General features: G+C 47.2%; 1 protein-coding gene across 1 annotated transcript in view; it reads left to right on the forward strand.

The window, feature by feature from the left end:
* LOC144099449 (monocarboxylate transporter 10-like) overlaps positions 1-17,316 on the forward strand; it is a 40,398-nt gene that overhangs the window by 18,535 nt on the left and 4,547 nt on the right. Inside the window, exons 3-8 of the mRNA XM_077632752.1 lie at positions 6,927-7,075; positions 9,010-9,222; positions 11,327-11,416; positions 11,633-11,752; positions 13,475-13,615; positions 15,891-16,116. Coding sequence (XP_077488878.1) covers positions 6,927-7,075; positions 9,010-9,222; positions 11,327-11,416; positions 11,633-11,752; positions 13,475-13,615; positions 15,891-16,116 — 939 coding nt within the window. The remainder of the gene's footprint in view (positions 1-6,926; positions 7,076-9,009; positions 9,223-11,326; positions 11,417-11,632; positions 11,753-13,474; positions 13,616-15,890; positions 16,117-17,316) is intronic.

Consider the following 17,316-nt stretch of genomic DNA (forward strand, 5'->3'; position numbering starts at 1 on the left):
GTCATACTAAGTAAGTCTGTGATCCTTTGTCTGCTTTGGGACTCGCGAGGGCTCGTGGCAGGAGCCTCTCCTGGCGTTATCTGCGCGGCAACCTCGCGCGCTTCTTCTTCTAGCAATGCATGAAGTAAATCCGGTGGCATTCCGGCCGTCACCTCTGGCGCCTGCCGAACAAATGCAGGAGAGGGCGTTTCTTGCGAACTATCTGCGCGCTTCGCTTCACTTCTCTCCCCATCAAAATCCGCGCTTTCCCTTTCCTCATTTCGTGAATACTGAACCGGTGCCGACTTGAGGCGATTTGCGTGTATCCTTATCAAGCGCCGGTTCACGTCTCGGACTCTGAAGTTTACCGGAGAAAGCTTCTCGACAACCTCGCACGGTCCTCTCCACTTCGTCTGGAACTTACGAGCTAGCCCAATCTGCCTTTGGCAGTTTTCAATGTACACGCTGTCCCCCACATTAAACGGCGCGTCTCTAGCACTGCGATCGTGCACCTCCTTCCTGCGCTTCGCCGCTTTCTTTAAGGCCTCCTTTGCGATGTCCCTCGCCACTTGCAAGCGCGATTCTAGCTCCACCTTATAGTCGTCCAGTGAAGCGTATGGGACACGACGGGGGCCCTCTGGCACTTCACTAGGCTGGTCCGGGTCTCGGCCGTAGAGAAGAAAGAATGGCGATTCGCCCGTGCTCTCGTGTGCTGCGGAATTGTAGGCAAACATTGCATACGTTAGCCACAAGTCCCAGTCCCGCTGGTCGCGCGAAACAAAATGCGATAGGAACCCGGCCACGGTTGGTTCAGTCGCTCCACCGCGCCGTTGCAAGCCGGATGGTACGGTGTTGTCTGCTTCTTAGCGATCTTAAGCAGCTCGCAAACTCTCCTCATTAGCTGCGACACGAAGTTCGTTCCCCGATCTGTCAAGAGTTGCCTCGGGGGTCAATGTCGGAGCACGATCTGTTCGACAAATGCTCTTGCAACCGTGTCTGCCTTCTGATCTGGGAGTGCTACCGCTTCCGCGTATTTTGAAAGGTGATCGACAAATACTAAAATGTACTTGTTTCCGGAAGTGGTCGTGAGCAATGGGCCCATTATGTCCATACCTGTCCGCTCGAAGGGAGCCGAAACCTCAGGGAACGGCTGAATTGGAGCTGGTCTTCGTCCCTTGGGTGTTTTTCTTTCGAGACAGGAATGACACTTCGCACAGTAGTCTCTAACATCCTGTCGCATGCCACTCCAAAAGTACAAACGCTCCACACGCCTGCGTGTCTTCGCTGCGCCAAAATGACCGGCGCATGGCGCATCGTGAAACGCGCGAAGAACCCTTTCTGTCCACGACCGAGGTATGACGACTTTCTCCCAAGCGGTTTTCTCTGGTCTCCCTTTCCTGGTTGGCCTCGTGCGCCGACACAGGGTGCCGTCTTTGCCAATGAAATAACCTAGCTGTTCGGGGTGAGACGGTGCGCCCTCTAAGCTTTCGATTATTCGCTTCAGGTCAGGATCTTTGCACTGCTCTGTGCGTAATTCGGCGGGGTCGACTACGGGGACAAACTCATCTATAGCTGCCACGGCAGCTGTGCGGCTGAGTGCATCAGCATTCAGATGCGTCTTTCCTGACTTGTGCTCAACTTCAAAGCAGTATTCCTGCAGGTGTAGATTCCATCTAGCGAGTCGCGAGCTAGGGTCCCTGACACTCATCACCCATTTCAGAGGATGGCAGTCTGTGACTAGCTTGAATTTGCGGCCGTAAAGGTAGCATCTGAAGTGCTTTACTGCCCAGACAACGGCGAGGCACTCCCTTTCCGTAGCTCCGTACTTTTGCTCTGTGGGGCTCAGCTGTCGGCTAGCAAAAGCAACGGGATGTTCTTTGCCCTCGATAACCTGAGATAGCACGGCACCAACTGCGAACTTTGACGCATCTGTGGCCATAACGAAGGGCAAACTAAAATCCGGGTGGCGCAACAGCGGTGCACTCATTAGCTTCCTTTTCAGGGCCCCAAAAGCATTCTCCGCGTTTTCATCCCAGCGAAAGGCGACATTTTTGGCTGTTAAGGCGGTGAGCGGCTTAGCGAGCTTGGCGAACTCCTCTATGTGCCTTCGGTAGTAACCGATCAGGCCGAGAAACTGCCGGACCTGGCGGACGCTAGTCGGGGATGGAAAATCTGAGACACACCTTAGTTTCTCAGGGTCCGGTCGCACGCCGTCAGCTGAAACAACATGCCCGAGGTATTTCACCTCGTTTTTGAGGAATTGGCACTTAGAGGGCTTCAGCTTGAGACCCGCTCCTCTTAGTCGCACCAAAACCTGCTCAATATCGCGCAAATGGTTCTCAAAACTGTCACTGTATATGATAATGTCATCCATATACACGAAGCACAGCCTCCCCAGAAGACCTGCCAAGATAACATCAGCGGTTCTCTGCCAGACAGCAGGGCTGTTGGCCAGACCCATCGGCATTCTTTTCCATTCATAGTGCCCTGAGGGCGTGTTGAATGCCGTTTTCTCGGCATCTGCCGGATCCATTGCTATCTGCCAGAATCCCGCCGCCATGTCCACTACCGTGAAGTACCTGGCAGAGCCCAGCTGAGAAAGCGTCTCCTGTATATTGGGGATGGGGTATGGATCGATGCGAGTTACGGCATTTAGTTTGCGGTAGTCCACTACCAATCGATACGAGCCATCTGGCTTTTCCACCAATAGTGCTGGTGCTCCCCAGGGTGACTTTGAGTGTTCGACAATGCCGCGATCAATCAGGTCCTGCACCTGCCGCTCCATCTCCTCACGTTGGGAGTAAGGAATCCTGTACGCACGCTGGTAAACGGGCGATAAAGTGCCGGTTTCTATCCTGTGCTTTATAACGCCACAGCAGCCCAAATCCAGGTTGGACGCGGCGAATACCTCCGAGTAGTCGTTCAGCAAACCAGCCAGAGCCTCCCTCTCCCTGGATTTTACGTGAGAAAGATCGAACGACACCTTTGGAGCAGCCGAAGGACTAGCATGCTCTACAGTTGCGAGTACCGTATCGGTGGGCTCACGTTTCTCTATCGCAGAGGTGAAGAAAGCCAATGTTTTGTTCTTGGGAAGGCTCAGTGGCTGCTGGCTACAGTTAACCACCCGTAGGGACACTCTGTGGGCGTCATTAACTGTCACGAGGCACGCGGCTGCCTTCAGGCCATTGCTGAGAGAGTCGACCGGCTCAAGCACTCCCACGGCGCCGCTCTCTACATCTGAAGGCACAAACGCGTACAAAATGTGCTCCGACCAAGGAAGGACGACCGCCTCCTCGACCAGCCTGACGGCAACCCGCGAATATACCTTCTCCAATGATCCCACTGCTTGACGGGTGTCAATATCAGTAATGCGAATCTCAGCCCCTCTCCTGTTCAAAAACGAAACTTTTGAGCCGCCCGCATTAACCTCTTCCTCAGAGAATGAGACTACTACCTTCCCTTTTCTCAAAAAATCCTGCCCTAATATACCTGACACTCCGTTTGGCAGAGACACCGTGTCCGGGCATACGTAGCAGGGGTGCTCCAATGCAATTCCGCCGAGAGAGAAGTGTAACCGGTAGAGTCCACTTATGCCAAGAGGATCCCCCGTTATGCCTACAAATTTGGTTGCCATACCACCAGACGCTTCCAACACCTCGCGGTCCCCCTTCCTTCGAAGCGTGTTAAAACTGCTCTCCTTAAGCAATGTCACCTTTGACCCCGTATCTATCAACAATTCCATGCAACAACCATTTAACTTGCAACGCACAACAGGGCATGCCTCGTCGGCCACACAAACTACCACCACCTCATCATCCACTGCTCCCTCCCCACGCTCCTCAGGCTGGGGAGGACTATCTAGTTTTTTGTCTCGGTATCTGGAGCCCCGCTGTAGGCTTGCTTAGGGCGTGTCTCGCCTGCTTCTCTTTGTGGCTCCCCACGGCGCACGTTTTGGCAGAACCTGGCGATGTGTCCGCGACCCTGGCAAGCGAAGCATACGATTTCTTCAAAATCTCGCATACCGCGCCTGTAGCTTTGTGGCGGTCTCCGGTTTCCAGCGAATGGGCGCTGTTGAGCGCGCGCTTCAACCTGGCATTCTACCTGCTGAGATAGCAGCTGTTCTAAGCGATCTAACCGCTCTGTCAAGAGAGCAACCTCAGGGTTGAGCACCGCTCTCTCTATGACGCGTACTCTCGCTGCGGCTGTCGTTAACGCCTCATTTCGTTCCTCATCCAATGCGGCCTCCACGGCTTGGTCGAAATTGCTCGGCTTGCGCGAGAGCACGAACCGGCGCACGGGGTCTTGCAGACCAGCCACGAACAAAGCGGTCATTTCCTCTTTAAGTATATCCTCCGCGTATTTCTTCTTTAGCTGGTCTCCTTCCTCCTCCCTGCTTAACGTATCGCGCGCTAAGCGCTGAAGCCGCGACGCAAACGTTCGCACGTCCTCCCCTACCATCTGTCCGGCGTCACGGAACCTCTGTACCCGCACGTGACGTGGTTCAGTGTCGAAATGCTCAAACGCGAGCTTCTTAAATTCCGCAAATGATTTTGTGGATTTTACTTTTTCGTCTCGCCATGCAAAATCATGAGCAGCTCCTGCCATCTTACACCTCGCCATTCCCAGCATTTGAGCATCAGACCATCCCCCCATTTTCCCAATCTCTTCTAGCATGGCAAAGAAATCGCAGATTGGAACCCCTGTCTTATCTCCCGTAAACGTCGGAATGACGCTTCCTAATGCCAGCATGCTTGCTCCTAGCAACGGCTGTGGAGTGGGAGCTCCCTCAGATACAGACATTTTTTTTTTCTCAAGCCCTCCAGTGCCTCAAGCCTCTCAAATGGGGGTAAACGTCCCACAATCAGTCCCGTGATTCCCTTTTGATAACAATTTTGAAGTCATGAATGTCACAGCATTCAGAGGACATTTGCTTTTGAGACCCCACTTCTGACACCAGTGTGATGACCCCCATAATGCGCAGGTCCACACGGGACGGAGAGGCAAAGAGACACCGTATGGCTCAGTTTAAACAAACAGATATATTCAATAATTATACATGATTAAGATTCAGAGGCTGGGGCGTCCGAGCTTACGTGCCGACGACTTCATGGGGGCGATGGAGTGGCTCCGGAGTTGGGCTCGAGCGGTTGCTGGCAGAAGCTGCACGCCGTCGGGCTTCGGCGCTGAAGGCCCTCTTGGCGAACGATGTCGTCCTGAGCGTTCTCTTCCGTACTGCTTGTCCATTTTTATATCCTCTTCTCCACACTCCCTAGGGTGAGGACGCCCACGCCGGAGGGGAAAGAGGGGGGGCTAGGGCTTTCACTTGGGCGCACACACATACCACCGCACTTATCGTCTCGCTCCCCTCACGTGTTGAGTCCGAGGGAAAGAAGGTTGTCTTCGCGGTAGCGCATAGCGTCGGCTGTGGTACGGCGCGCTCTGGCCCGCTGACAGTTCCCGCGGGTCACCGGCCTCCATTCTTCATCCATCAACTGACACTCGCTCCTCAAGGTAAGGCGCGCTCTGGATCGCTGACAGTTCCCTTGTCCTGGAATGTGCTCGGGAGGGCCGCCCCTGGAACCGCCACGCCAATTGGGGAGGATAAAGCCTGTTTCCCCGCGGCGGCGGCGGCGGGTCCGGTTGGGTCCGGTTGGGCTTAAACCCCTTCGTTCTGGTCGTCACTCAAAGAGCATGGCTGGGTAATTGATGATGCTGCTGTCATCTGGGTCTCCGTCTACGCCGCGCCGTCGAACGCGGAATCTCGTAGCACACACAAGGAATGTCACACTCGGTCACCCTCCAGAAGAATGTTCTCCGAACATTTGAGTCCCTGCAGCTCCCCTTGTCTTTCTGAATCGCCTCGCACAGTGCGTCCGACAAAACACTTTTCGCTGCACTCAACACCACTGCACAACACCATATGCCTCCGCTGTCATAACTGGCGTCTCCAGGGGCAGCACTGATCTTCTTTTACAGATAAACATGAAACTCAGCACCCAAGCCTCTCCTTTCTAGTCCAAACTGGACGAAATAAATTTACCACAGTTACAAAGGAGCTCCCACTTCTGGCACGATCACGGCACAGACAAAAATATAGATAACGAAAGGAAGTAGGGCAGGTTCTGCATGCGCTCCGCATGCTCTCCTGTGAAGGTGTTACTTAATGACAGAAAGGTTTAACTACTAACTCCGATAACTTAACACATACGCATATAGCAATGTTATGAGCTGCGGCATTACACAATTCTGACCAGTTCACAACTCCGCTCTGTTTACACCATTAGTCCGACTTAGCTTTCCGATTTCGCAGCGGATATCGGCCTTCATGAGTCATACTAAGTAAGTCTGTGATCCTTTGTCTGCTTTGGGACTCGCGAGGGCTCGTGGCAGGAGCCTCTCCTGGCGTTATCTGCGCGGCAACCTCGCGCGCTTCTTCTTCTAGCAATGCATGAAGTAAATCCGGTGGCATTCCGGCCGTCACCTCTGGCGCCTGCCGAACAAATGCAGGAGAGGGCGTTTCTTGCGAACTATCTGCGCGCTTCGCTTCACTTCTCTCCCCATCAAAATCCGCGCTTTCCCTTTCCTCATTTCGTGAATACTGAACCGGTGCCGACAGGTATTAGAAAAACCCACGTGTGTGAAAAACTGTTTCACTGTCGTCAATGAAAGACTTCAAAGGTCATGGTGTCGATGAGTGAGCTGTGAGATAATATAGACGCCAGGCGATAGTTCACGTCATAGCCGATGTCGGTCGTCAGCGCCGCCAGATGTCTTCTGCTCTGGAGCACTTTGTGGATGACCCATAACTCTGGAACTTGTTTCGCGCTGACGGGAGCATTTGCGCAAATGAGGATGACGCCTTTTGTCCGAATCCCGTTCAGCGAACTAAGGCTTTCCTACCGCTCCATGGTGTTAAAGTTGTTGCTATGCTGCGGTTTTCTTCGCAGCGCTGGTCGGTTCCCTGTGCGTGGGCACGACGTTCGCCATGTCTCCGGTCGCGAGCCTTCTCGCTGACAAATTCGGCGCGAGGATCATCGTGGTGTGCGGTGGCATCATCGGAGTCGTGGGGCTCCTCCTCAGTTCGTGGGCTTTCAAGGTAGGAGTCAAAGGAATCACGCTTCTTCTTCTGCCGCAATCTATGACATATCACCGAAGGAAACACATTATTTGTTATGACACTAGACAAGGCACGGGTTCTCAAGTATAATTCCAAGTTTCTAAAAAATGAAGACGTGAATTTGAATCCAAAATAAAACTAAGCCTATCGCTGGCCCCTTTCCTGCCGTGTAGCGTGCAGGTGAAACAAATACGAAGAACTAAGTGTTCTCGATGAATAATTACTGTTTCCATCCACGATGGACCACCTTAGTTGATGTCTTAACTACGGAAATAAACAAGACAACAGATAAACTGCTGCCAGTTTAGGCGGTTGTTATAGCTCACTTTAGGCCAACCGTCTTCTGTGGCAGAGTGACAGGCGACTGTGAGACGACACATTCCCAGGTCGCCGTGCAATCGACTGACATGCCGTAACAAAACTAGGGTCGCTATAGCGAGTTGTCCCGTGTCCATAGATTCGGGAATTGCGTGAGGTGTGTGAAGGCTCAAAAGCTTGCGTCGTTAAGGCTTAAAACTATGCTTATTGTGTGAAGTGATGCACCTGTGTGGATGATGAAATTCGTGCAAATGGCTACCGCCCCTTTTACAGGAAATGCTGCAAAAAAAAAATCTTCTCACAGGCGGGACGGTAGACAGTAGTGAAGACATGAACAGGGATTGCGCACAGAATGCCGCTATTGCCGAACGGAATTATATCGAAGTTACCTGATGAAATAAAAAAAAATACCTAGACAAACCAACTGGCAAAAAGCATAAAAAATGACGCTTCAGTGACATTTTGTCCTTACGTTGTCTGAGCAGTACTGATTGGAGCTCTTCTCAGCTCTGAAAATTTGGAAGGCTCCCAAAGGCAGAGGAGCATGCGCGGTTTTATTACTTTCATTAAACTGGGATAAATAATAGAAACTGGCATGCAAGAGTATTATGACACATGCATGGCAAGGTAGTTCTTCAAGGACGACCTCGCGAAGATGGTTGAGTGACCAGGATGTGTGGTTTTCACAACAAGGTTTTGTAATTCACAAGAGGGTGTCGGCCAGTGTTAGTACGCCGCAGACAAAGACCATTTATCTATTGAACGAAAAGGAGGGCGAAAGTCCGCACACTGATTTAATGGTAGCTAACACATACCGCGTGGAATTAAACGTCCTTACATGAGACCGGCTGCAGAATATTATTTGCGAGGTCATTAAAGTTCAGAAGTTGCACCCACATGGAACTGAAAGTGAATGATGCAGTCTTGGGGGTATTTTAGTGGCAGAAGAACTCGGAATAGTCAGTGAGACCACAACGAAGATGCCCACTGTAGCCAGTCGTCCTGTCCTGTAGCTCACTGTCAGCGTCCTATAATTGATGCAGGCGCCAGGGAGAAAGATGCAGCGCCTTTGATAAAAGTGGCGGTCCAACGTAAAAATATTAGTGCCTCACATCACTCCGAGGGTATCACTCAAAGCACTGTGGTTGCTTCTAGCCCCAACCTTTCTATTTGAATGGCAATGAATTTCAATCATAACAACTGTTTTTGAATATGGAGAAAACCGACATGTAGCTAAATTGATTGTGAAAGCATCCGATGCGCGCAATTTCTCAAATTCATAAAAAAGTATTTTTCAGACTATATATATCGGAATGCTTGAATATTGTTATGCGAGCTTCTGGTGAACTTGCTAAAGGTCAGTCTTCTATTTAAAATTGGCACATAATTGTCCAACAACTCAACTGCGTTGTCTGGAAACCGTCGCCGAGGACGAAACCGCCGTAGGACAAAATTCTTCTAATGCGATTCCGTGAGTCAGTGGCGTCTATTACGCTACTCTTAATCTACTGCTCTTTCGTGAATGCGTAAAGTTTCTTCATGTCCTCCTCCTGCGATGACTGTTTCGTTTTCAAGCAGGTGATGTCTATACGCAGGTGCCCTACCTGCTCATCACGTACGGCGGACTGCTTGGTGTGGGGTCCACAATGGCTTACGCGCCCTCTCTAGCTGTGCTGGCGTATTACTTCAACCGTAGGCTGGGCCTGGCCAACGGAATTGCCACGGCCGGGAGCTCCGTGTTCACTTCCCTGCTTCCGTTGCCGCTTGCGGCTATGCTAGACGTCATTGGTCTACAAAATACCTTCAGGGTAAATAATTTTTTGGGTCTTTGTGCTTGTAACAAAGAATGTTTACTTGCGCTTTTTTGTCTTCGAATTAAGGGCGTTTATGTTACGCAAAGCATTCTTTGACACATAGAAGTGCTTAAGGTCAAGGCCTACACGTCCGTAGTGGTCATGGATGCGCTGTTATTAGGTTTATTTATTATTCATCCTGTAGGCCAGCACATGCCCATGGAGTAGCTGTTTGATAAAAGTAAACGAAGTAAGCGCAAGAGGCTAGTGACATTTTGATTAGAGTATTGCGATATTTATTTCCAACACCAGGCCTCAGCATTAAAACCAATGAAGCGTGCACATGGCTGTTCTTCCGGGGAAGCCCTAGACATTTCAGTGCTTTGTGGCCCTAGTATGTCAGTGCAGTTATAGGGGCTCTTGCATCTATCGCTGCGGTCACATATTTTGTAGCCTAAAGAGACCAGTCTATTTCAACATGTTCTAGGGACCAGCCTGTAGTTGATGACACACTGTAAAAATATAACATAATAAAAATAAAATTTAGTTTCGTTTCTCTGACGCTGAGTGTGTGCTATACTTTTTGTACGATAATAAAACCAATTACATAATTTGCCTTTTCTGGCATTACTTTCTCAATCACATTCGCAGTAAAGACAGTCAAATGGCAATTGAAATCGAAAAGGGAGCGCCCGGGGCTGTTGAGAATTTCTCTTATTTCGCGCACCAGCCGACGTTCACCGTCAGCTTGGTGAACGTTGGTAAATGTAACATTAAATAGAAAGTCATACAAAGTTTTTGTTCGTTTTGTTTGGCAGTCCGTCTCAATTGCACCTAGCAAAAGAATACCAAAAAAATATCTTGGCCTAATTTACCATTTAGGTGTACATTAGGGTGTGCACAACTGGTTGTCTTGAACAACAACGAAACACAAAATATTCGGATGTCACTTTAATAGTTTTATTGCTTTAAACCAACAGACATGATTAACTAACGTGCTCTTGTTTGACGTGCCTGAATTCCAAGGTTGATAGAAGAAATGCAAGCCACGAACACTTCGCATCCGCGTTTATGGCTCACCGTCTGGGTTTAATTTAGGTGCAACTTAAGAAAATATAACTTCTGACTATGTAGTTGGGACCATTACCGAAAGCTTCATCAGGAAGTGTAGAGAAAGAACTTGCTACATGAGATCACTCTAGAGAACAGAGAGACATGTCAGCGCAAAATTTCGTCCTTGTTTTTGTGTGCTGCGCACAGCAGCGGTGGGAACAACACGAGCGTAGCCTAACAAATAGAAGCGTGCCATATAAAACCACGATGAAATATCCGGAACCGTAGTTCTCACATAGCAAACGGGTTCGCGTTAATGATATCTAGAGTCAAGGTTCAGAAAGCCGCACAACAGTACCAAGCATAATCTTGCCTTTATCTGTGGTTTCGATAACTTCTGCTACAATATTCTAGTTCGATGCAGACCAGCAAAGGTATTCATTTAATATATCCGCAAATGAAAGAGAACCACAAAGATAATGCACCCATAATGACGGATGAATTGCAGGACTCGAAATAACAACTGCTGGTTGTATTGCTCCGGCGTAACAGTTTTACTATTTTAGTGCACCTTTTTTTCTGCCAGATGTTAGTGACAAGGAGTAAACCCAGCAGTTTTTATTGCTGCCGCATAAATATTTTTGCTGATCCCATTATTATGCCGTTATTTCATCGAGGAGTTTGAGCCAACCCGCGGGATTGCAATCTTAAGACTGACTACCTAATGTTTCAAACACCTCATGTGTTTGTGTCACCGGCCGAAATGTAACGAAAGGCCGAAGTGTCGCACAATAGTTTTGAGCCTGTGAAGAGCACATATTGTTAATTTTTACGAGCTCTTTGAACGATGACAGCTTTACTAATTTTGATCTAAGGCAGGGAGTTCAAATCGCAACTATTAACACCCACAAGCACTTCACTTTCATTCATTACCTGATGCGATAATCATCTTCAAAGTTAAAAGAGCAATCATGGTCATTTAAACTTCTAAACTTCTCGGCCGTAGAGGCACATGGAATGGGGAAATGAAATTAAAAAAAACATTGTCATTGCTTTTGTTGCGAAGGTAATGGCTGTCCTGATGCTGACGGTTGCTGTCTGTGGCGTCGCATTCAGGAGCCCTGCTGTCATACACAACTTGAACGAGGACGATAAGGTATGTTGTTGCATGTATACGAGATCTCTGTTTTGAATTAACTCTTACTGCAGTACTGCCTAACGAATTTAATACAGTGCCCTAAGTTTCGAGGCATTTCACTATGTATGTGTTGCAAGGTACTTGCGAGCGAAATAATCAACTCGTGAAACAATATCCCAGCAGCGACACAACTTTTTCAACAAGTGTGCTGTTACACCGAAACTATTGCTGCAGGAATCAAGCGGCTGCTGCGACGTTCTGAACAAGTCCATATGGAAAAACCGGCGGTTTGTGGTCTGGGTGATCGCCATCCCGCTTGCCCTGTTCGGCTATTTTGTCCCGTACGTACACCTCGTAAGTACACGGTCTCAAAGTGTGCTTCAGGTGCAGGAATTTTCAAGCCGGCTGTGATGTGTAGATCATAAAGCAAGAAGGAACTTTAGATAATTTCATGAGGGCGGAAGCTGTTTCAGAGCTTTATTTTTAACTTATGCTTCATAACATGTATGAGGCAATGGACGTTGCAACAGGAAATGTCTTAAGGGCATGATAGGCGTTAAAAATTCTGGTCATGACAGGTATTTGGTTTTGTAACAGAAATTTTACGATAACCCTAAAAGAGCGAATAGGCCGCAATGAATTCTAAAAGCGGCAATTGACATGTTGATGTGAACTTGGAAGTTGATATTTAGGCGCCTAGAATTTTGTAACCTTTTTTTGGCGCAGCTTTCACTCGCACGCTCAACATGTTGCCGCATGTATGAGGAATTTTGCGGAGAATGTATAACGCATAGCGGCGGAAGGTAAGGTGAAGGGAAAGAAGACACCTTCCAGGCCTGCGGCTGAATGCTATGTGCAAGTTACTGCCTTTTACAGCAGTTACCAATTTAATGCCTGTGTAGCCTGCTCGCGGCCACTGCTTGTGAGTTTGCTTAGGCATGAATTCATGTTTCTAACTAGCGTTTACAAAAATAAAGGATATATATGGGCAATGAAAAGACCATGAAGGAACTATGCACAAATATGTCATGGCATCGTGTGGGGGACCATCTCATAAAGGCTAAAAATGAGCCTATTTTCTTACTTACCCTCACAATTTTTCTAAGTGGCAGAGGTAATCGCGCATTTATAGCAGAAAAAAATGCTTCGCCCAACTTAAAGGATGAGCCATTAAAAATGACGAACTGATGCTTCTAGAAATAACACACTGGATAAAATTAGTTCATCTCAACGGAAAAACTCATATACAGAAGTACTGTGCTTTATCTGCTTCCTCCAGGAATAAAGGCAACAGGCTTGAAAAACGGAATGATTGGAGAGGGGGAAGACCTAGGGCCATTGACGCAGGTTGCGCCGTGTGTGGTGCTTTTTAATACTCTGAAAATGGGAAAGGACAGCTTGCTTTAAATTTACGCCTTCACAACGAACAACTCTTGCTTATCTAGTGAATCTTCTGCTATTTTGCTGTGTCTTGAAGAGAATTCGTTCACAATATTTTTCATGTAGTTTGCAGTTTTAGCGCATTTTTGGCGGCAAGATTACATGTACTCCTAATCTCCGGCAGGCCCTTTGATAACGGGTGTAGTGGAAAATATCAGAGTTTGTGGATGCTCTCGACATCCTCACGACCATTTTTAGCACACTGGACAATGGTTATGTTTTAGTTGTTTCGTAAAAAGAACAGTAGATTATAAAGCTAAAAAAACTCCTTACGAGGTTAACCTCTAAGTAAAGCCGTTCCTACCGACAGGAAGTTGTTTATTTTAAAATTTCCTCAAAGAATGCCCGGCATTATTCAGATACAGGCGAAATGACTATCATTGCAAGTTCATACTTGAATTGAAATAAAATGAAAAAAAAGTTTGCAGTCGTAGCTTGACGGGACCCGGTTTTTACTTCATCATAGAAGTAGTTTCGTTATAGCTCGTGTTGACCGAGCTTCCAAGATGAATTGTCGGTTCTTAGTTATATACATTATTTCGTTATAACGAGCTTCGACAGTACTTGAGAATGTATGCCAAACATATGAAAGAAACACGGCGACTATGTCTTAAAACAACTGCCTAATTTTGCCAGGTGCAACACGTGGAAGACGTGTTCCCGGACGCCAACGGAGAGACGCTCGTGACATGCATGGGCATTACTTCAGGCCTGGGACGTGTGCTCTTCGGCAGGCTGGCCGATCTGCCAAGCGTCAGCCCAGTTGTCTTGCAACAGGTGTGTGTGGTCAGCAATTAATCTAAAAATATGTGAGAAACTGATATTGCGTACTGCTTCTGTGCCATCGAGTCTAACACTGTGGTGACTAATTAGTAGAAGTTGAAATATAAACGCATAGACTAGCCAGCTGTAAACTGATTTCACACGCATATACTTCTATACAACCATTCTATCACATCGCACACTTTTATTATCTGCGTCTGCTGTCTATAAAAAGGGGGTAGGGTTTTAAAACGTAGTTAAACCGAGTAGACACGCGAAAGCATGTGTTTAGGCTGGTTGGCTCATGGGTTTGCTTTGGGTCGTCCGCACGTCTGGCAACTGTGTTGCTTCGATAGTAGCATTAGTAGTTGAAGATGACGACGTGCAATGCACTGTGCGAGAGTGTGTTGCAGTTTAACCCTATGCGGGATCGGCTGCGGTGATAGCGCTGTGTTGTAGTGCAGTGGACGGCAAAGTTGAGCTGTACACTCCGCCGCGGGTTCGAATACTAGGCGCGGGAATATTTATTTCATATATAGTTTGACCAAACTCGGCCTCAAGGTAAAGCTTTACACTAACTTGGTGAGCCGGTTAGACCTTGCGAAGTAGCGCTTTCACATTAAAATCATACCCATTATGTGGCAGAGTATGCGAGACTAGGCCCGCTTGCTGTGTCAAGATATTACGCCAGCCGCTACATTCTTTTGCTTCCTCTCTTCGCCTCTTGTGTTTGTTGTTTTTTATGTGCCCTCTCTTGTGGTTATAAACGATTTTCGAGATAATAAATCAGTTGCAGTTGGCGCCCGTCTGGTGTATTGTGTGCTGCCGGCCATATTTACTTGCGCCATTCTATTCCCTTAGCTATATCTCTGCTTAGAAATGTGGTAACTTTTTATTGCTTTTTCATTAATTGTATAAAACAGTAATTTTTTCTGGTGCGTAATTATTCTCACTTTGTTCTTTGAATGTCGTGTGATTGTTGTTGTCCTTAATATACATTCTGCGTTACTTCAATTATTTTTGTTTACTCCTCTTACTCCAGGCGGCCCTGTAAAAGGGACGACAGAGGGGAGAGTAAGTTCTCATTAACAAAAATATTGACAAGAAAAGAAACACAGTACACACCAATAAAATATATATAGGAATAATGAAAGAAAGTGGTACTTCTTGAAGCGAACAAATGGAATGAATCAAAATGCCGGGGAAATGAAAACTGCACATGAAATTTAACGTCATGAGATGCTTGCATTGCGGCGAATCTGCCTTTACAAATTTCTACTTTTTTGACAAAATCTGAGCACTGTTTCACTTAATGATAATGCGAAGAATGAATGCATTGACATAAACAGATAAGTGCCAGGTTACGCTTTTTACTTTGCAACAGAGATTGCGCCATTGTAAGACCAAATCCAGAGAGCAAAAAAAAAAAAATCGTGGGATAGGTTTTTAGTATATTTATGAATTTTCATTGCGCCACACTGGCGGATTTTGGATGGTTTAAATGTTTTTAGTAAGATATTTCCTATTTTGACAACCACGCGTCGTTGAGTAAATAGCTGAAGCCACAGAAAAAAGGTTTTTTTGGAGGCTTTCATGCAATACAACGACTAGAAAGGTGGGCCTACCACGACCTTTGTCTCTGAAAAGCATGAAGTCACGAACAAAGGGACCACTACTTAGCCATCTGAGTGTTCGGACGGTTTCTCCATGTTATCTTGCGGTCAAAATAGAGCAAAGGAAATATCTTGTTGACGAAGACATTTCGAGTCACCCATATTAAAGAGTTTATATCAACTGGGCACAAATGCATGTTTGTATACTGCCACGTAGTGGTGACTAGAAGAGCAATCTAATGAAGGATTCCGCCGCCAGCTGTGTATTAGGGAACCTTTGCCCATACATCAAATAAAAAACACTTGGCGTCGGCAACAACAACAAATGCACAAGGGGGTCGTGGGGCTGAAAATGCCCGCCGTTCTCAGCCGCGCTCATTTTAAAGGTAACATCAAACTTTCGAGATAGGACTGCCAGAACGCCAACAACAATCTCGAGCACTGTAGAACCTCCCGAGCTTAATCTTAAATTGATAAGGCCGTGCAGCTTAAACGAAGAACTATCAACACTGAAAAAGCCATAACAAAGATTCGCGGCGATAGAGGCAAGTGCGATGGAGAAGCACAGCCGTATTATTGTGAATCAATTAAATGGCAGGGAGGAAGGCCGTGAGACAGTGGGCAACTTGTTCCTGTCAAAGAGTACTGACCAAATTTTTAAACGGCCGGCGCCGCAGGTGTCATTCATGGCTATGGGCCTGCTAACCTTGTCCATCGCGGCGGCTCACACGTACGTGTCCCTGGTGTTGGTGTGCCTCCTGCTGGGCTTGTGCGACGGATGCTTCATTTCGCTCATCGGACCCGCCGCGCAAAGGCTCACGGGAACCCGCGGCGCATCGCAGGCCATCGGCTTTCTCCTGGGGTTTTGCTCCATACCACTGACGGCAGGACCTCCCGCAGCCGGTGAGTTTGTGTCAAATACAATTACGAAGGGGCGTGCTTGCACGATCAGCGGTAGTCAGGGCACAGGTAACAGCGCTGAACAATGTATACAGGAATGTTGGGCAGCGTAAAATAGGGTGCGCTGTGAATTGTCTTGACGCCGTTAGCGTGTAAGCCATTCCACCATCTATGCTCTGAAGCCTGTCAACTTAAACTTCCGAATTCGCAACACTTGGCTCACAGCAGGAAATATGGCTAACTCCTGAACATAAGTGCTGCACTCGTGAAGCTTGCTATTTGTAGCCCACTGCTGATTTACGGCGGATAATTACTAATGTCCCATACATTTAGTATTGCTGCTAAACCCGGAGCAGAACATGAAATAATGTGTTTTATCGTTACGAATGTCGAGCTCAGATTTATTTACTTTTCAAATGCCTACAGCATCCATCTGATCATTATTATAATTAGTCGGTCGGTTGTGGTGTGCACGCAATAAGTTTCAAATATAATATCAGAATAAAACTTTCAGGTAACAAGAGAAGAGTACCTCATTCATTTGTCCACATACTGACACGCGTCTTCGAGAATGAATGAATCTATAATTTTTATTGGCAGAAGTGTTGACTGGAGCTGCCTGCAACAAGCCAAAATTTAGCTGAAATTTTGATGTTTACTGATTGCGTGTCCGTGGTCAATAACGTAAACTGTGTTGAAGTTGTAGCTTCGAGATTGGTGAGAAATCTAGAACCACTTGGCAAGAAAATCAGAGAAACGGATGTATTAATATTAATCTAAAGATATAACCGTCCGAGAGATAAGTTAGGAAGTAACAGAAACAAAAAAATGCTTTTTAGTGGATAATGATCTGAGAGAGAGTGTTAATTGCCCGCTTCCAGAAGGTGCCGCAATCTGTAAGCACCCAGGAAACGGCTGCTGGCAAGGGTCATTGTTTGACGCAGAGTCGAACACCTTCCGGCACACTTTTTTTATGCAACCAACAGGTATAACGGCTATCAGTTTACACCACTGTATTGAGTGGTTTCTACTCCATACTGAAATAAAACGATTTCAACTGGAATTGAAACTACTGTTTTTTTAGGACAAAACTGAAAAAAAAACACTTTTGGCATTGTGTTTGGCTTTAAATTCAAAAGAATGCATCCAAAAATAGTTACTTTGGTCCAGTACATTTCCACAAGATCACATAAAATCCAGAAA

Source organism: Amblyomma americanum, chromosome 7, assembly GCF_052857255.1.
Source record: "Amblyomma americanum isolate KBUSLIRL-KWMA chromosome 7, ASM5285725v1, whole genome shotgun sequence".
Classification (NCBI taxonomy): Eukaryota; Metazoa; Arthropoda; class Arachnida; order Ixodida; family Ixodidae; genus Amblyomma; species Amblyomma americanum.